This window comes from Saccopteryx leptura, chromosome 3 (genome assembly GCF_036850995.1).
Source record: "Saccopteryx leptura isolate mSacLep1 chromosome 3, mSacLep1_pri_phased_curated, whole genome shotgun sequence".
Taxonomy (NCBI): domain Eukaryota; kingdom Metazoa; phylum Chordata; class Mammalia; order Chiroptera; family Emballonuridae; genus Saccopteryx; species Saccopteryx leptura.
In genome coordinates, this window is record NC_089505.1 from 31,241,207 (window position 1) to 31,262,086 (window position 20,880).

A 20,880-nucleotide genomic window follows, 5' to 3' on the forward strand; every position below is an offset into this window, starting at 1 on the left:
GAGAGAGAGAGAGTTTGTGGCTGGGTAGCCAGTTGGTCAGAGTGTCATCCTGGTATACAAAAGTTGCTGGTTCAATCCCCAGTCAGGGTACATACAAGAATCAACCAATGATTGTATAAAAGAGTGGAACAACAAATCAATGGGTTTTTTTTCTCTCTCTCTCCCTTCTTCTCTTCTAAAAATCAATCAATAAATATTTTTCAAATGACCTAGTAAGAACCAAGAGATTGTTCACTGATTTTGTAACCAATGTTTTACATTTAAAAATATATCAAAAATTAAAAAATATGTAGTAAATTTTGAATTTTAGAAATTGATATGGCAATGTGATAACATATATATGTTCCGCACATAATGCAATTAATGTCAATATGCCATAAAACATTTGATAAAATTTATATCACAATAAATATTTTTCTATATAATAATTGGTTTAACTACTTTTCAATTGTTGGACATTTTCTACTTGTATTCTTGATACTATTTTCCTTTTCTCCAGCACCTTGGAACACTGATGAAGAGTGTTTATGTCTTCTGCAATTTTATCCTTTTTTGTTGCTCTTTTCTTTGGTCCTATAAAGATGATCAAGGCTCACTCATTTATTGAAGAAACAAAAATCAAAAACAGCTTATGTGACCACGAGTCCCTGTCTTGTTCCTGTCTCATTTCTCTTTTTCCTATGTCTGACAAGTGTGTTAAAAAAAAAAAGTCACTTATTCTTAGAATATCCTCACTTCCTTTCAGATTTTTAACCTGTTATAATCTGTCTTTCACTGTGTCATTATGAGCTCAGGGAATTCCACCACATTGCACTCATTCATGTCACTAATGGTAAATTTACTGCATTAATACATTTCATGATTTTCTCTTTCTAAAGATTCTCTACTTCCTTCTTGTCCATGAGAGATTTCTTTTCAAGTTTTTTTTATTATTCAATCATATTTACAGGTTCTTACTTTTATGTCCATTTTCTGCCCAAATACTGGCACTCCAAAAGTTCCTCCTCTGCACCACTGTTCTTTATTGTCTATGTAGTCAGCTTTAAAATGCCAGTCACTCCTGTAGGTTTAACCAACATCTTTAACCTACTGATTCCCAAAACAATATTTCTAAATCCAATACCTCCTGTAAACATCAGACCTACATATTCAACAGTCTACTGGATGGCTCATAAGACTCCAAAATGTTTCATAAGACTCCAAAACCAGGACATCCAAACCAGATGAGCATCTCCCACTACTCCCCGTCTGTCCCTCCCCATGCATTCTGTCAGAGCATCCCAATCACTCAGTCACTTTTGCCAGAAGCCTGATATAACCTTCTGTTCTGTTTTTTTTTTTAAACATATCAATTAGCTTCTAAGTTCAATTTCCTAAATATCTTTTGATCTTATAGGCTACTTTTATGCCTACTCACATAATCTTGGTCCAGGTCTTAATAAGACTATTTTAATAACCTAAGCAGTCTTTTTGTCCTTAGTTCCATCATCCACAGTGCAGCCAAAAAGGTCTACTCCAAAGTGGATGTGAGCACTTCCTCCCCTTGCTGAACACCTTCCAATGGAGGAATATCACTGGCACAATAAAGTCCAAATCTTCAGAATGACAGGTGAGATCCTGCAAGATATGATCCTGCCTCTAGGCTCCTCTCCCACCGGAGCCCACTTCTTACGTTACGCCTTAGTAACATCGAAACGCATGCTCTTCCCTCCATACCTTGTTCTCTCCCATGTCCACACCCTGGATTATGTTCTCCACTCCACTTAGAGTTCCCTCCCACCCTTTCTAACCCTGATAGTAACATAAGCTTATACATCATGTCGCCAGAAACTTCCCTGGATCCCCAAACTAGGCTGGGTACAGTTCCTTAATATTCCTACAGCAAAAGGTACATTTGATGTTCCATCACATGCCAACCTGTCCTGAAATTGTCTGTTCACATGTCTTTCTCCTTTACTAGATTCCTCATGAGGAGAGTCTAGACTTATTCATACCTTCATATCACTAGCTTGGAATATATACCTGGTGTATAGTAGGCATTTGATAATTGTTTGTCAAAACAAACAGATACTGGAAGAGTGTGTATCACACAGCAAACAAAATTTTACACAGTGAAGGCAGTTCCAAGATTTACAGGGGTTTCAGTCTCAAAAAAAGTAGGTACATAATTTGACATGACTTCTTTTTGATAAGGTTTAGCATAGGATGTCTGGGGGTCATAAAAGAGGTACCTGACCCAGTTAGAGAGGTGGGAGTGGTGTTAAAAGAAGTGTCAGGTCAGCCTTCTTAGTAAAGACCACACATGAAAAGCACTTTGAATGATGAGTGGGCGGAGGGGGAGGGCTGGTGTCCTAGAGAAAGGGAACAACTGTGTAGACACCTAGAAGTCCTGCAGACACTGGCATACTGGAGAAGGGGAAATGTCTCAGTAGGACAAGAGCCCACAAAAAATTTCAAGTATTTTATCTGAAAGAATTTGATCTACCAGTGAGGAGACAGTGAGAAATATTATGCAAGAGAATAAAATGAGCTGAAACCTATGTACCCTTATTAATCAATGTCACCCTGTTAAATTTAATTTTTTAAATATTTTTAAAAAGAGAGAATAAAATAATCAGAAATGGCTTTTAGTGATTTTTGTAATGATAGTGCAGGGAAGGGACTGGATGAAGCTGAAACTGTCAGAAAACTCTGTTAGAAGGATATTGCAGTAATCTGGGTGAAATAAAATTAGAGGACAGAGCAAAGAAGATAAGAACAGAATGAAAGAAACAAGACCTGGTTTTTCATAGGAGTTCCATTTCAGAAGTCTATTTCAGTTCCTCCTTTATGTTGAAAGATATTAGATAACTGAATCTTTTCAACAATAAACTATTCTACTATACATCTTAGAGATCACCTCTATATGTCTCCAGGACATACTTATTGTTAAGCTCTTTATGAAACAAAATAGGCATTAGTTAACATATAGAGTAAATGGCTAAATTTCTTCAGGCATGAAATATCAGATGTTAATTATCTACTAAAATTGTCTGTAATGCAATTATTATCATTTTAAGCACTGGTGCTGGAAATTAAATGTGCTCCATTTTCCCAACCAGTTTAAAATTGAACTGACATTTAGGAATGCAAGTTAACAAATAAAAATTTAGGATGCCTATATAAATTTGAATTTCAGATAAACAACAAAATTTTTAGTATACATATTCCCCAGTGTATGGGGGGGGGCATTCTTATAATAAAAACAATTCATTGTTTAGCTAAAATTTAAATTTACCTAACCTGTTGTCTTGTATTTTATCTGTTATCTCCTCTGCCATCATAATACTTGTTACCTGTAAATGGTAGCTCCCTTCAACGGTATGTAGTCCATCAAATGCCCCTAGCGCATAAATTTCATCTGATCTCTTCTCAGACATCTTGTAGCTTAGATGACAACAGAGCTCTTTCTGACAAACTGTGTAATTTCCTGTGACTCCTTTGAGCTCCACAAAGGTAAATCCATCAAAAAAGACAGTGCCCTTAAATTCCTGGTTTCCAGCTGAGAGTGCTTCTGTACCACGGGCGTGAGAAGTCCAGTTCACCACCAGGTGCTTTGGGTGGGAGTCCAGCTGTGAGAGAAGGAGTTTTCCCTCTTTGGTCTTCATATCGTAATAAAATGCTCTTGGAGAGTCGGGTGCATAGATGCCACTTCCTGGAAGTGATCATTTGGAAATGACATTTGAAATAGAAAAGTGAAAAGGGATCTTGTAGTTGTTATTAGTATTTTAAATTCATATAAACATTTTACTCCCACTAAGGTATATATTTTATTAATTTTAGTGAAATATGCTAAGGAAAAAAAAAGTGATAAATTCAATAGAGCATACCACCAAGAAGCCAAGGAGAGTTTCACGTAAGAAGAAGTGAATTAAAAAAATAATAAAAGAAAATAGAAGTTCATTCAAGTTGAATAAAACTAAATAAATCTTGAAACAATTTAAATGAAGATTGATTCTATAGCATATCACCAACTAGATATGAAAGTTAAAAGCTGAAAAACATTATTTTAAAAAGTACGTATTACTTAATCATTTTTTTCTTTTGTTGTTGTTTTTTGTTTGTTTGTTTTGCTTTTTGCCCTACATCAAGGCTGGAAATCTTAACAATCACACATTACCTGTCATTTTCTTTGAGGGATGATGTGTATTGGATGCCAGAAAATTGACTCCCATGCCCATTGCCCAAGCTGAATGGAATTCAATAGCTGACAAATGTGGCAAAACATTCATCCAAGCTGTGGGAAACACTATGGTGTCCACATGGAAATCCTTCACCAGAGTAACAGCAGGGTCGTGGAAGAGTATATCAAAGCATGTAATAATGCCAAACCTTCCAAAAGTGGTGTTGAAAGTCACAACCTCCGGCTCCTTGGGTACATTGAATTGATCTTCACTCATGAAAAGGTTTTGCTGCAATAAACAGAAGATGAAAGGGTAGAAATATCACAGATGATGTCTGATCAAGTTGTGCACCGAAACTGGTACAGTTTTGCAAACAATGTCACCTCAAGAAATTACAGAAAAATTAATATTAAAAAGAAGTAGTCTCGGACATTACTCTGTCTGAAAAAGTATAAACTCACATCAATTCAGCAGTGGTAATTTTATCTCTGACCGTTGGCTTCACAGAAAAAGAGTGCTACAGAATCTGAGATTACTAGAGCTAATAGGAGCCTTTGGTTCAATCTTGACATTTTAGAGATATATATACAAAGGAATCTTTATTTGTTCAGATCTGTCTGAATCTTACAAAACATAGGAATAAAATAGATAACCCCTATTTGCCAAAAACACTTCTCTATTTCCTGAGGATAAAGGACTTTCTTTGCTCCTTTTTTTGTCAAAACCAAGTCTATCTGGTAAGGAGTTTTTTAACTCTGGCTTTGACCCATTGCCAGAGCATGTCTTTAAAAAGGCTAAGTTGAAGAGATGACATTGAATTTCAATGTAGGTAAGTCTTACTGATTCCACACACTCCAGCAACACACTCCTGTGTTCCTAAATGCACAGGAACCCTATTGAGCCTCTTCACAGGAGCTTCACATAATTAATCATTTCTTTCTGTGCTTTCTCTCTACTCAGCTTCTTAAGTAAGCTTCTTATTACCAGCATACAGGTAACATGGATTTTTATGGAAACGATTTTTCCCTCTTGTCCATTTTACTTTGCTAAATATTCAGTAATTGAATTATTTGCATTATATTCTACCTTATGGTAGCGTGCCACCAGTTTTCCTTGAGAGTCAAACACCACATTAGTATTGTATTGGTAACGGCCATCAGGGGGACACTGGGGATCACTGGCATTGCATGGCTTCTTGTCCCCAATATTTGCCACGACATAGATAGAGTTGTCCTTGGCCAGGCAGCTGAGTCTTTCTTGCACTGGAGTGTGACCAAATCTGGAATGTGTTGTTTAAAGGAAAAAAAAAATCAAGCTTAGCTTTTAACAAAGTTCAGAATAACAGCAGCCTGAATCTATTGCAATATGCACAAAAAAATAAGCTCTAAAAAACATAGAAAAGAAAGATAAAACAAAAAGGGATGTCAGAGGAAGTATATGCTTGTGGAAATCTCATTGTAGGAGACTATTCTAGGGTAAGACTCCAAGGCATGTAATTTTTTCCTCATAGCATTTATCATCATCTATAATCATATATTCATTAATGTGTCAATCACATAATGTATGTCACATCTTATAGATATTACAGGGCCAATACACACATTTGTCGTTCACTGAACTCATTCCTATCAGAAAAGATTTTGAATGAAGGAAAGGGAACTTAGAAGAAGACTTTTAAGAAGATGGCAGAATTGGAAGCACCAGTAACCTATCCCTCCACATAGATAACAATTGTACTTACAGAATTTGTGTGACATAACTATTTTGGAACTCTGGAGTTTATTTGAAGGCTTAAAACTTCCAAGGGAAGTCTTGAAAGGTAACTTGCAGTTAATTTCTGTCAATCTTAGCTCTTAGCTCAGCAGTAATTACCCATGACCCCTCTCTATCCCAGCCCAGTGGCAGGGAGCCATGCAGGTATTCCTGTAGCACTTTATAGGCAGCTTGTGAGAGCAGGGTGAGCGATAAACCCCTGTCCTCCAAATACTGGGAATCTGTGTTCTGATCCTTCATAACTGCTTCTGATCTTGGAGACGCAGACTCAGGAAAAGGCAGCCATTGTTGCACCCTCCACGCATTGTTGCAATTCTATCTCCCTCTTCCTGAAGTGACTTCTAGAGGATTTGCAATGTCTTTTCTCCCAAACCCTTTTTGGGCACCAGACATTTAAGAACAAGGACCTAAAAAAAAAACAATCACATACATAGAAAACTTAGGAAGTTCCCTGCACGTGCCCAGAGAAAGGCACATGCTAAAAAACAACCTGAGAAGACCTTAAGTTACACCACAAGCTGATGGCCACCTAGAAACATCCTACAACAATCAAAACAAACAAGAACGCAAAACCCTGGGGAAGGGAGAAATTTTGATTGCCAGTTTTCACATTGCGTGATTCAAATGTCCACTTAACAAAATCATCAGACATGCAAATACACAGGAATATTATGGCCCATGTAGAGGAAGAAATGAACCACCAGAAAGCATTCTAGAGAAAGATCAGAAGCCATACTTGTTGGACATCACTCATGCAGTTTGAGCTGCAGCAGCAAAACTAGCACAAATTTCTTTCTCCCCCTTCACAATTTTATGGGTAGAATATTCATTTTCTCCATAGATCCTAGCAACCTCAGCATAGGACTTCTTCCTTTCTTTATTAAAATGAGAGCTTTTACTTTTTCACTTACTGGATGTACTTTACGGCATCATAAAGTACATCAAGTACTTTGAGGGCACCACTCTTGTGCTTTGGGGCCATGACTAACCCTTAGAGCAGTATGAACATTCATATATGTCCTTGTGCCTCCAGACCATCCAGAGTATGATTGTATGTGTGTAAAACAACATAAAAAAAAAGCCAAATGGGCCCTGGCTGGTTGGTTCAGCGGTAGAGCGTCGGCCTGGTATGTAGGAGTCCCGGGTTCAATTCCCGGCCAGGGCACACAGGAGAAGCGCCCATCTGCTTCTCCACCCCTCCCCCTCTCCTTCCTCTCTGTCTCTCTCTTCCCCTCCCGCAGCCAAGGCTCCATTGGAGCAAAGTTGGCCCGGGCACTGAGGATGGTTCTGTGGCCTCTGCCTCAGGCGCTAGAATGGCTCTGGTTGCAACAGAGCAATGCCCAAATGGGCAGAGCATCGCCCCCTGGTGGGCATGCCTGGCGGATCCCAGTCAGGCTCATGTGGGAGTCTGTCTGACTGCCTCCCCATTTCCAACTGCAGAAAAATACCAAAAAAAAAAAAAAAAGAAAAAAAGGCAAATATATGTTCTTCTTGTTTTCATAAGTTGGTTATCAAGCAAACATAATTTTAAGTTACTAAAACTGTAACTGAAACTATTTTCATTTTCTGAAAAAGAAATTCACTCCCAGGTGTCAGCGAGCATGAAAAAAACTCAGTACTGAAAGGGTTAAGGAAAATAAGTGCTACTGGCACACTAGCGCTGTGCTATGGGAACAGCTGATCAGATAACTGAGATGGCTACCAAACGACCAAAGGGTGGGTATCACGTATAGTGTGGACACCCCGGACACGGGGGTGATGCACATACAGAGTAGGACAGATTTGGTCACTTTACTCAGAATAGCACACAATTTAAAGCTTATGAATGGTTTATTTTAGTGACTTTTTATTTAATATTTTCACCCCACAGGTACCAGAGGTACCTGACTGAAACCACAGAAAGCAAAACCATAAGGGAGGGTCTCTGTGGATACCGCATTGTTTTCACCCATTCATCGGTTCATTGACACTTAGAATCCCGCTTTGTTTAAGCTGTTGTAAATAATGATACAAAGAACAGGGCACTGCAGAACGCTGCAGTGAACATGGGAGTACAGATACTCTTGGAAACTTCCTTTAAAAACAAACCCAGCCTGACCAGGCGGTGGTGCAGTGGATAGAGTGTCAGACTAGGATGCGGAGGACCCGGGTTCGAGACCCTGAGGTTGCCAGCTTGAGCGCGGGCTCATCTGGTTTGATCAAAGCTCACCAGCTTGGACCCAAGGTCACTGGCTCGAGCAAGGGGTTACCTGGTCTACTGAAGGCCCGCAGTCAAGGCACATATGAGAAAGCAATCAATGAACAACTAAGGTATCGCAACGAAAAACTGATGATTGATACTTCTCATCTCTCTCTATTCCTGTCTGTCCCTGACTATCCCTCTCCCTGACTCTCTCTCTGTCCCTGTAAAAAAACAAACAAACAAAAAAAAACCCCCAGAAGTGATATTGCTGAATCACATGGAAGTCCTATTTTTAATTTTTTGAGAAAACTTTGTATTGTTCTCCATAGTGGCTGCCCCAGTATAAATTTCCACAGGGTTCCTTATTCTCCTTGTTTTTTTCCAGGCTTTGTTATCGTCTGCCTTTTTGATAGTAGCCATTCTACCATGTGCGGGGTGAAACTTCAATGTGGTATTCAATTATATTTTCCTATGATTACTGACGTTGAGCATCTATTCACATATCTGTTGACCATTTGTATGTTTTCTTTGGTAAAATATCTATAGAGATCATTTGTCCCTTTTTTAATAAAAACATTTTCTTTCTTATTGAGTTGTATGAATTCCTTATATAATGTGAATATTGCCCACTTATCAGATATATAATTGACAAATATGTTCTCTTACTCTAGGATGCCTGTTTACTTTGTTTATCGTTTCATTTGTATTATTGTAGTTTTTTAGATTGATGTAGTTCCATTTATTGATTTTTGCTTTTTTGCTTATGCTTTGGGAGTCATATAAAAAAAATCCTTGTCAAAACTAATTTCAAGGAGCTTTATTTCCATTTTTTCTCCTAGAAATTTAACAGGTTCTAGTTTTATGCCTAAGTCAATATTACGTTAATTTTTGTGAATGGTGAAAGCTAAAATCCAATTTCATTCTTTTGCATGTAAATATCCAGTTTTCCCAATATCATATCCTAAAGAGACCATCCTTTCTCTGTTGAGTATTTCTGGCTCTCTAGTCAAATATTAGTTGACTTTAATGGATGGGTTTATTTCTAGTTTTTTGATTCTTTTATTGATTTATGTGTCCATTTTGATGTCAATACCATAGTGCTTAGTTTACCAGAGCTTTGAAATAGAGTTTAAAATCAGAAGGTGAGATGCCTCTTGCTTTGTTTTTTCCTAAGATAGTTTTGGTTATTTGGAGTCTTTTGTGGTACTATACAAATTTTAGAATTATTGTGCCTGACCTGTGGTGGCAGAGTGGACAAAGCTTTGATCTGGAATGCTGAGGTCGCCAGTTCGAAAGCCTTGTTTGCCCAGTCAAAGCATATAAGATAAGCAACTATCAGAAGATGATGCTTCCTGCCCCTCTCCCTTCTCTTTCTCTCTCTCACCTCTTTCTAAAATCAATAAAGAAAATCTTTAAAATTTTATTTTAAAGTTTTTAGGATTCTTATTCTTTATTTCTGTGAAGAATGCTATTGGAATTTTGATAAAGATTTAATTAAATCTATAACTGGTTTTGGGTAGTGTGCACACATTCACAATATCAGATCTTCTGATCCATGAACACAGGATATTTTTCCATTTATTTGTGTATTCTTCTATTTCTTTCCTCAACGTCTTATAGGTTTTGTTGTAAGATACTGCATTTTCTTGGTTAAATTTATTACTATGCAATGTTTAATACTTTATAAATGGGATTGTTTCCTTTATTTCTGTTTCATATAATTAATTCATTGTTAGTATATATAAATGCAACTGATTTTCATGTATTGATTTTGTATACTGAAACTTTACTGAATTTATTATTTCCAACAGTTTTCTGGTGAAATTTTTAGGATTTTTTATTTTTTTCTTTTCTTTCTTTTTTTTTTTTTTAGTGAGAGAACAGGAGCCAGAGAGACAGACTTCTGCATGTGCCCTGAGCAGGATGCATCCAGCAAGCCCACTTGGGGGCAATGATCAACCCATCTGGGGCTAACGCTCCATTGCTCAAGAATGCTTTAGTTCCTGAGGCAAGGCCACCGGGTCATCTGCAGTGCCTGGGGCCAACTTGCTCGAATCAATCCAGCCATGGCTGCAGAGGGGAAGAGAGAGAGAGAAAGAGAGAGAGAGAGAGAGAGAGAAGGGGAAAGACTGGAGAAGCAGATGGTCTCTTCTCCTGTGTGCTCTGACCAGGAATTAAACCCAGGACATTCACATACAGGGCCAACACTCCACCACTTAACCAACTAACCAGGGCCTAAGATTTTCTTTTTACAAGATTATTTCATCAGCAAACAGAAACATTATTTTTTCTTTTCAATTCAGATGCTTTTATTTCTTTCTCTTGCTTGGCTAACAATTTCAGAACTGTTAAATAGGAGTTGTGAGAGTGGGCACTCTATCTTGTTCATGATTTGGATGAAATGTTTCAGCCTTTCACTGTTGTATATGTTCACTGTGGGCTTGTCTTATATAGTCTTTATTATGCTGAGTTATGTTTCTTCTAACCTACTTCATTGGGAGTTTTTATCATGAAAAGATGCTGAATTTTGTTCAGTGTTTTTCTGCATATATTGAAGTGATCATACAATTTTTATCTTTCATTCTATTAATGTGATATATATTTTTTATTGTGTATGTTGAATGACCATTGCATCCTAGGGATAAACTCCATGTTAAATAGTCTGTGATCAGCCTGGCCTATGGTGACATAGTGGATAGAACGTGGACCTGGAATGCTGAGGTTGCCAGTTCAAAACCCTGGGCTTGCCCAGTCAAGGCATGTATGCAGGCAATCAGTGAACATCTAAAGTGAAGCAACTATAAGTTGATACTTCTTGTATTGCACTCCCCTTTCTCCCTTCTCTCTGTAAAATCAATAAATAAAATGTTTAAAAAAAATAGTCCATGGAGCTTTGAATACGTTGTTGAATTTGGTTTGCTAGTATTTTGTTAAAAATGTTTCCTTCTTATTCATCAAGGATATTGACCATTAGATTTCTTTTCTTGTGGTATGCTTATTTGAATTTGGTATCAGAATAATGCTAGCCTGAAAAAATTAGTTCTTTCAACTTTTGTAAGATTTTGATATGGAGTGGCATTAATTATTTTTTAAATGTTTGGAGAGGGTTTTGATTACTGATTCAATCTCTTTACTCATTATTGGTCTGTTCAGATTTTTTATTTCTTCATGATTTTGTCTTGGTAAGTTGTCTCTTTATAAAAATTTATCCATTTCTTTAAGCTGTCTAATTTGTTGACATATAATTTTTCATAAGAGTCTCTTATGACCCTTTGTATTTCTCTATCAGTTGTAATGTCTCCTCTTTCATAAGTAAAAATATGGGATGTTTCAGTAATTTACATCATCCTTCTGCAGGAGTCATGCTAATCTTTTCTGAATTATTTCTATATTAGTATGTGCTGCCTGAGCAAACATAAGAGAAATTATTACTTAACGGGTATAGAAGTTGAGTTTTGCCAGATAAAGAGTTCAGGAGAAGGATGATGATAATGATTACACAGACTTATTAATGTAATTAATACCACTTGACTGTACATTCAAATATGGCTAAGATGGTAAATTTTATGTTACATGTATATTACCACAATAAAAAAAAAAGTATTAAGGAAAAATCCTTGGAGATAAGAAAAGATAAATCTTACTTAGGAAACTAGTGAATCTTTAGGGGAAAAAATAAGCAAAGGGGATTAAAAAGATACACTTGGGGTCATAAGAGATAGAGCTAGGCACAAGAGCCCAAGAAACCTGTTCCAATTTAATAGACAAGGGGTACCATTAATAAGGCTTTGAGGACAGAAGTAAGATAATAAATTTTCTTTAAGATTAATAGGACAGCCTGACCAGGCAGTGGTACAGTGGATAGAGCATTGGACTGGGACACAGAGGACCCAGTTTGAGACCCCGAGTTTGCCAACTTGAGGGTAGGTTCATTTGGTTTGAGCAAAGTTCACCAGCTTGAACCCAAGGTCGCTGGCTTTGAGCAAGGGGTTACTCAGTCTGCTGTAGCCCCAGGTCAAGGCACATATGGGAGAGCAATCAATGAACAACTAAAGTGCCACAATGAAAAATTAATGCTTCTCATCTCTCTCCCTTCCGGTATGTCTGTCCCTATCTATCCCTCTCTCTGTCAAAAATATATATATATTAATATGATATCTCAGTATAGCATGTACTAGAAAGTTTAGAGGAAAAATGTAGTGAAATCATTAGCAAGCTGTTTCATAAGGTCAAATAAGAGGAAACATGAGTTGAGCTAGGACAGTGCCAACCAGGATGGAAAGGTGGGAATACTGGAACATTTATCAATATTAATGCTTGGTTTCTTTATTTTTATCATATTACCAGTAGTTGTTCCAGGAAAGCAATTAAAATTAAGTTTTGAAAAATGAGACCTCAGAATGTGTAATATTTAGCCATATTTATTCTGTATTGACACAACACTAAAATATACTGCTCACAAAAATTAGGGGATATTTCATTCCTTTATATTTATTTTGAAATATCCCCTAATATTTGTGAGCAGTGTAATAATACTAGATTGTTGAAGAGCAGCTGAGAAAGCTGAGATAACGGTTGTATGAATAAAGATGTGGTGCCACCTGCTGACCATAGTAATGCAAGCTTCTTTTGAGTATCAAATCAAGACCTTTAAATGTGTAAATTGGTACAAAATGATAGCAATCATCTACAAACCATGTCCTTGTAAAAGACCAGGACAGATGGAAAAGCACATGTAAAAAATTATTTTAATACACACACACACACACATAAAAGTGGTCATTTGATAGTTTTTTCCCCTCATTTGCTTCAGTGGTATTGAAATGCACAGATAGAAATACAACACATTGAACCATTTGAAACATATCATATTTACCCCAAGTCTTGCCAGGTTACCTGAAGTGGTAGAATAGGTACATGAAATAGAAGGCTGGTGTTTTGGATTTTTGAAACAATTCTGATCATACACACACACACACACACACACACACACACACACACACATGCGCGCGCATGTGCGCGCGCGCCTTTTGTCTCTTTTAATCTTGAAAATACTGTATAGCATACATTCTAATATAGTTTCATTTAAACTACATTTCTCAGACTGTTTACTATCGCCAGAAAAGCTTCCAAAAATATTTTGTTAAATCCTGTGTCTTGATTTGGAATAAAACGGAAGGAAGGTGAGAACAAAGAGACTTCTTTGGGGGTCAGAGGGAGCACAATGTGGTGTGCAGATGCTGTTTTGTCAAACTGTCTACTCGAAATCTATATTGTGTTGTGAACCAAATATCCCAATACTTTCAATTAATTTGAAAAATACTTTAGTGAAGATTACAAAGTAAATAAAGTATAAAAATGAATTTTGCTTATATGATTCTGAAATCTGCTTGTTATTCTTTTTCTTTAAATACATTTTATTTATTGATTTTACAGAGAGAAAAGGTGGGAGCAGGACGAGAAATAGTTGCTTCACTCTAGCTGTTCATTGGTTCCTTGTTGTATGCGCCTTGACTGGGCAAGCGCAGGGTTTTGGCACTCTATCTATTACTCCACCATAGGACAGCCTGCTTGTCATTTAATCTATAATATTTGCCAAATGCTTAATGTTGCAGAGATCTCTGCCCTAGTGCTACTGGGAACAGAAGAAAGAGGTGAAACAGTCAAGTTAAAATGTATTTCCTAAGACTTATCTCAAAGTGTTTAATCTCAAGGTATAACAATAATAATAATTATTATTATTGTTTGAGAGAGAGAGAGAGAGAGATAAGAAAGAGAGAGAGAGATGAGAAGCATCAACTTATAGTTGTGAAATTTTAGTGTTCATTGTTTGCTTCCCATGTGTGCCTAGACTAGGTGGCTTCAGGAGAGCCAGTGACCCCTTGCTTAAGCCAGTGACCTTGGGCTCAAGCCAGTGACCATGGGGTCATGCTGATGATCCCACAATCAAGCTGGTGAGCCCACACTCAAGCTGAATGAGCCTGCAGTCATGCTGGCAACTTTGGGGTTTTGAACCTGGAATCTCATCATTCCAGGTCAACGCTTTATCCACTACAGCCCCACTGGTCCAGCTAACAATAATCATTAATTACTGAAGAAAACATTCACTAACTTATAATAAGTGCACATTAAGTAAGTATTCAACAAATACTTGCTCAACTCTTCCACACAACCCACCATGCTTGGTATGTATGTGTGCATCCGAGGAAAGGACATTCTGGGCAGAGCTGTCCAAGTGCACAGTGTGGGCGACACCCAGTGTAAGATATGGCGAGGGCACTTCCAAATCATTTCATCTTACCAGAGAAACCATGGATGCACCCAAAACCCGGAACTAACTGTACAAGTAATACACAACTAAATATCAAACTGCTTTTTCATACAAGTTAGCTAATTAAGCAAGCTTTTTATTTTTTAACTTTTGGAACTAATGATGGACTCTTTAATCTTTAAGTCAGATCATCTTGATTATAGATGCAGACATTACTGAACTAAAGGATGGCCTTTATTCAAAGACTCCTACACACTCACAGGGTGGTATTCCTGGTACATAAGAAAAAGTCAGTGAAAAAATATTGAATAAATAAATTAATCTTTGAGTTAAGTTATTGGACATAGGCTAGCTCTGAGGAAATCTGTAAGCTTTCCTCTGCAAGACAATGAAAACTTTTGAGCCAAACTTTCTCTCTTTAAGCCTTCCAGGAACTCTCAGAACTGAACTGCGTGTTTAATTGTAATTATCAGCCCACTACCACAGCGCCTTGTAACAACTACTTCCTCTACCTTATTCAGGTGGCTTCCAGTGTGTTTTTATACCTTAATTGTCCTACTTTTTAATTATGTAAGATTTAGGAAGAAACCTCAAATCTTATGAGAAGCAATCAATGAACAACTAAGGAGCTACAACTAAAATGAGTTGATGCTTCTCATCTCTTACCCTTCCTGTCTGTCTCTGTTTCTCTCACTTGCCAAAAAACAAAACAAAACAAACAAAGAAAAACATCTCAAATTCTTCTGGAAGCATGTGAAGTATAATGTCAAATAAATAAAATTAAAAGGAAAATGATAAGGGTCTGGTCCTATAACACCCAGGTTAACCGGTGATATAGGCACCAAAAAAGGTTGGTGACAGAAAAGAAAGCAATGGACTCAGGGGATATCAGTCACATTCAAGGAGACACGCTATCTGATTGTATGGATGTAAAAATAATGAACCTAAACTCCTCTTTTTCTCTGACATTCTACATTTAATCTTTCAGCAAAATCAGTCAGAGCTACCTTTGGATTTTATTGAGAATCTGGTCATTTCTCAGTACTCACACTTCCACCATCTTGGTTCAACACCATCATCTCTCAGACTAAATCACAGCAATCATCCCTGTACTCTATTCTCTATATTATCTGCCAAAGAGGTCCTAGTGAAACTTAAGTCAGAACATGTCATTGCTCAGTCAATTAAGAGGATTGTCCCAAAACAAGGTTGTGGGTTTGATACCCAGTCAGGGCACACACAAGAAGCAATCAAAAAATGCACAACTGAGTGGAACAACAAATTCTTCCTTTCCCCCTTTCCTTTCTCTCACCTTCTCTCTCTATCTGAAAAAAAACAAAAAAACAACAAAAAAAGTCAATAAAAGTTAATCCCTTAAGGGATAGCTCTGGAGCATCGACCCAGAGCATGGAGGTTGCTGGTTCAATTCCCTGTCAGGGCACATAAAGGAGCTTCCTGTCTCTCTCTCTCTCCCTACCTCTTTCAAGACAAAACAAAGCAGCTCTTTAATAGCTACCTTCATATTCAAATAGCAGTTACCATCATGACCCTTAAATCCTTATGCAGTGGGCCCTCCTTAATTACCCGCTTCCACCTCCTACACCTCTCTCCCTCCTTCACATCACTCCAGCCACACCAACGTGCTGCTGTTCCTGACATGCTAGCCAGACACTGCTCTGACCACATGATCTCAGTATTTGAATTCCCTTGACTTGAATACTTTTTCTCAAGATACCTAGATGACCTACTCCCTCATATTCTTTAAGTCTTTCCCTAGATATCACCATGAAACCCTTGAATGACTTAAACATGTATGTTTGTCACATGCCACTACACTTTCTTCCATAATGGTTGTACTACTTTACATTCCCACCAACAGTGAATGAGGGTTCCTTTTTCTCCACAGCCTCTCCAACACTTGATATTACCTGTCTTGTTGATAATAGCTCATCTAACAGGTGTGAGGTGGCATCTCATTGTAGTTTTGATTTGCATTTCTCTAATAGCTAATGAAGATGAGCATTTTTTCATATATCTGTTGGCCATTTGTATTTCTTCTTGGAAGAAGTGTCTGTTCATGTCCTCTTCCCATTTTTTGTTGGATTGTTTGCTTGTTTCTTGCTGTTTTGTGAGCTCTTTATATATTTTGGATATTAGGCCCTCATCTGAGCTATTGTTTGAAAATATCATCTCCCATTAGTTGGCTGTCTGTTTGTTTTGTTGTCAGTTTCTTTTGCTGTGCAGAAGCTTCTTAGTCTGATGTAGTCCCATTCATTTATCTTTGCCTTTACTTCCCTTGCCTTTGGGGTCAAATTTATAAAATGCTCTTTATGGCCAAGGTCCATTAGTTTAGTACCTATGTTTTCTTCTATGTAATTTATTGTTTCACATCTTATATTTAGGTCTTTGATCCATTTTGAATTAATTTTTGTGCAAGGAGCAGTATTGTTCACAGTGGCCAAGACATGGAAACAACCAAAATGCCCTTCAATAGAGTGTTGTATAAAGAAGATGTGGTACATATATACAATGAAATACTACTCAGCCATAATAAATGATGACATAGTATCATTTATGACAACATGGATGGACCTTGATGACATTATACTGAGTGAAATAAGTAAATCAGAAAAAGCTAAACACTGTATAATTCCATACCTAGGTGGGACACAAAATTGAGACTCATGGACATAGATAAGAGTGCAATGGTTACTAGGAGGAGGGGAATCGAGGAGAGGGAGGGGATGGGGGAGGTAGAGGGGCATGAAGAGAAACAAATATAGGGTGGCGGAGGATGATTTGACTTTGGGTGATTGGTATACAGCATAGTCGACTGTCCAAATGATGGGAAGATGCTCTCTCTAAATCTATGTACTCTGGTTGGCCAATGTCACCCCGTTAAATTTAACTGTCTAAAAAAAAAAAGAACCAAGTGAAGTCAATTCATAATGGGAGTGATATCAGAGTACTCCTTTTAGAAACAGAAAGTCTAGCATGGGAAATGACTAAATGAGAAACGATTATGATACAATGAAGTATGAATAAAGTAGATAATTAAGATAAATAATATTTAACTTTGTAAAATTAGAAAGTCTCTATAAGAAGTTACAGTAGTTAGTTTTTGTGTTTTTAAGAGCAATTCCATAAGAAGAATTCCTACAATTTTAGTATTTGGAAAGAAGTGAGTTAACTGATACTAATCTCTTAGATGCATCAGATATTGCCTGCTTACATTAAAAGTAATAGTGCTGCTTTCATAACACTTCATGTTTCTTTATATTAGACTTGATTTAAACCACCTGCACAGTTCTGCTATCTCTCCTCCTAAGTTGACAATCAGCTTCAGTTTTAAGGATTTCACATACATAAACCTCATGAACTATCTTATGAATGAGAAGGGAAAATTTTAAATTCTAAACTGACATGACTCTATTTTTTTATTTACTCATATATTTTTCAAAGTACAGAGCCATTAGGGAAACAATTTTTCTGTCCATTAGTAAGATGTCAGAAGACTCGAGTTTGGATCTGGTTCTCCCATTACCCAGCTATCCTGTGACACTAAGCAAGTTACTCTACCATCTCTCCAGATTTAGTCCCTTTGTGGAAATTCACAATAAATTTGATGATTACTATGTTACATCCCAGCACTGAAACTATCTTGAAACTTGAAGTTGTTAGTGGATCTTATGCAATGATTGTCTACAAAATTTTCCCCGTAAAGTAAACTTACGTTCATGATGGAATTTTTCACAATTTGTTGTCGTTTTTTTACCTGTTGGGATGATTACAAGGGATCCAGTCCACTTGAGGGTCTGGGATATCCTCCAGGTATGGGTAGATAGACTCCCTATTGAATTTCCAGCCATAAATACCATCTTCTGGAGTCACAATAATATGTGCACCCTGTTAAAAATGTAGTTTAATTGAAATATTTCCCAAGAAAGTCTACACTCAAACCCTGAAAAAGAACCTGAGGAACTGAGTAGCTGAGGGAAAACCATTCAGGTTGTTTTTCATTCAATCTTATTCCTTTGGTTTCTATATTTTTATTACGTATTTTATACGCCCAACCGTTTACATTCTCCAACCCTAACATCATCCTTCTTAATGTTTTTCTAACATGAACAGCTTTCCAGGCTGCTCACAAGCTTGGCATCCATTTCAGTTGTTAACTATCAACTCAGCTCTTCCCCGAATCCCCCACTGAACTTTGACCGATTGTTGCGCCTGAGCTTGTAGGACTGGTTTACAATTCAAACTCTGTTTCACTTTTCCTCTGTTTCAGTCTTCCCTGGTTTATCTGCTGCAAATGTGATTCCTGCATCACTGGAGGAGAGAGCCTAGAGGTACAATCTGAGCTCGCACGGCCCCTTCAGGTGGAAGAGTCACCCTGTGTATGGCCGATGGCCGTTGCTGTGGCCATGCAGGTTCATGTTGGATTCGGGCAGACAGTGAAGGAACTGTGGAGCCGGAAAATGGTGTGCCATTTCATTTATTAGAGTCTCGCAATGGCGGACGAGCAAACAGGCAAGGAAAACTGCTTCCGTCTCTCTCAGGGCTCCCAAGCCCCGACCCTCTCTATCTGGACTATCCGGACTCACTCTCAGGGCTCCTGAGACTCACAGGCCCCCAGAAGCAAAACAGGCTGAACAAAAAAAAAAACCTTCTCCAGCAAACAATTGCAAGCAATGGCCCTTCCCAATGACAGCAGCAATCCGCAATTTGCAATCTGCCACTCTGAAGGCAAGTACCCACAGCCTTCCATAGACTATACACACATGGTGCTGCCCCATGCTCATGCACCAATCAGGCAAAGTGCAAGGGAGCAAACCTAACACATTTGGAACATACTGGTTTGTCCAATATCCTGAAAGCTAATTTTTCTATCTCCAAGAATGTATATTAATAGACACATGTTATATGTATGTATCTTTGACTTACATGACACTTCACATATCCCTTGTCTATAACTGATTTATGGGTAGCTTATTTAAACCATATTCATTCAAACCACACATTTAAACTTAACTCCTCATTTTCATTTAACTTAAGGACTTACTATACACTAATATATTTACTTTACAAATTGGTAGCTACAGTATAGCCTCGGAGATGTAATTATAGCATAGGGAACAGAGTCAATAATATTGTAATAACATGTATGGGGTCCAGCTGGCACTTAAAATATGATGGGGACCACTCTGTAAAATACATGATTTTCTAGTCACCATGCTGTATACCTGAAACTAAGACAAAATAATATTGAATTCAAACTGTAATTGAAAAAAATTTAAATAAAAAACATATACTTAAAACATTTTTATTGATCTCAGAGAGAGGAGAGAGAGAGAGAGAAAGGTGGTGGGGAAGGAACAGGACTTGTAGTTGTTGTTTCTCATATGTGCCCTGACCTTGCACGCCCGGGGTTTCAAATGGGTGACCTCAGCATTCCAGGTGGACACTTTACCCACTGTGTCACCGCAGGTAAGGCACAGACATATATACTTTTATCTCCAATTAAAATGAGGTGTGACGTATGAAGTATAAAATATAATCTATTTTATATGTATTATGTACTATCTACTTGTAGAAATATTTATTAATATTATGAATTTCATATACTTGTAATGAAGCACGATATACATATATATATAAATACAGACTGTTAAGTAATTTGCAACTTAAGTTTGTTTGGAGGTCATTAAAGAAATCTGCACATTCTTAAGAGAACAAAAATTCAACAAAGCCACTAATACTCTAAAAATAGCATCTGGCTTCCCACCCATTTATCTTCTACCCTCCACCTGTAGCAGAAAAGTGCAGCAAAGTTATTGAATTTACAGCTAGTTCCTCAAAGGTCTTCTGCCCTTGAATAATAAGCCAGATGTTTTTGTCTTTCCTTTGTCTCACCATTAGGGAATTAATAGTGTCCTTCCTCCAATAATTTGGGGAAGGAGGTAGGACTTGGACTGTAAAATAAAAGTTCTTGGCTACCATCACATATACGTCATCATGCACCTTAACACATACATAATTACATACTCTGACACATATGTAATTGACCCTCAGAGTGACCCTGTCTCTTAGGACCCCACATATCCTATACATAGAAGCCAGCACACTCAGGAGGTGGTACCTGTTTTGCTGCTGATGTGATCGCTCCCTCCAAAACATCCAGGTTTCTGTTCATTAATACCAACGCCTCTTCACGGGGCACCGATATTAAGGTGGCATCAGGCAATATCACCGCATGCTCGTAAACAGCTGCAATAAAGGTGTCCTGGGAGCTGACTTTTACAACACAGAAAACTGAAATTGCCACATAAGCCAGCAGCTGAGAAGTAGTCATGCTGAAGTCCAAGGACTGTTGAAAAACAGAACAAGCCATGATATTTATAGAGATTCTGCAATAAATCACGTGGTTCTCAGAACTCTGTACTTTAAAAACAAATTACAACTCTCAACTTTAAGAAGACATTACGGAGCCC

At 37.6% G+C, this 20,880-nt stretch overlaps 1 protein-coding gene and 1 pseudogene across 3 annotated transcripts in view; both read right to left on the reverse strand.

Moving 5' to 3' along the window:
* LOC136398799 (pantetheinase-like) overlaps positions 1-20,880 on the reverse strand; it is a 32,556-nt gene that overhangs the window by 7,563 nt on the left and 4,113 nt on the right. For all 3 annotated transcript variants that reach the window (XM_066373204.1, XM_066373203.1, XM_066373205.1), the window contains exons 2-6: positions 20,529-20,756; positions 18,165-18,295; positions 5,250-5,442; positions 4,160-4,451; positions 3,336-3,694 (exon numbers count right to left, since the gene is read on the reverse strand). In XM_066373204.1, coding sequence (XP_066229301.1) covers positions 3,336-3,694; positions 4,160-4,451; positions 5,250-5,442; positions 18,165-18,295; positions 20,529-20,741 — 1,188 coding nt within the window. In that variant the 5' untranslated portion in view covers positions 20,742-20,756. The remainder of the gene's footprint in view (positions 1-3,335; positions 3,695-4,159; positions 4,452-5,249; positions 5,443-18,164; positions 18,296-20,528; positions 20,757-20,880) is intronic.
* On the reverse strand, positions 11,433-11,533 carry LOC136401996 (U6 spliceosomal RNA; annotated as a pseudogene).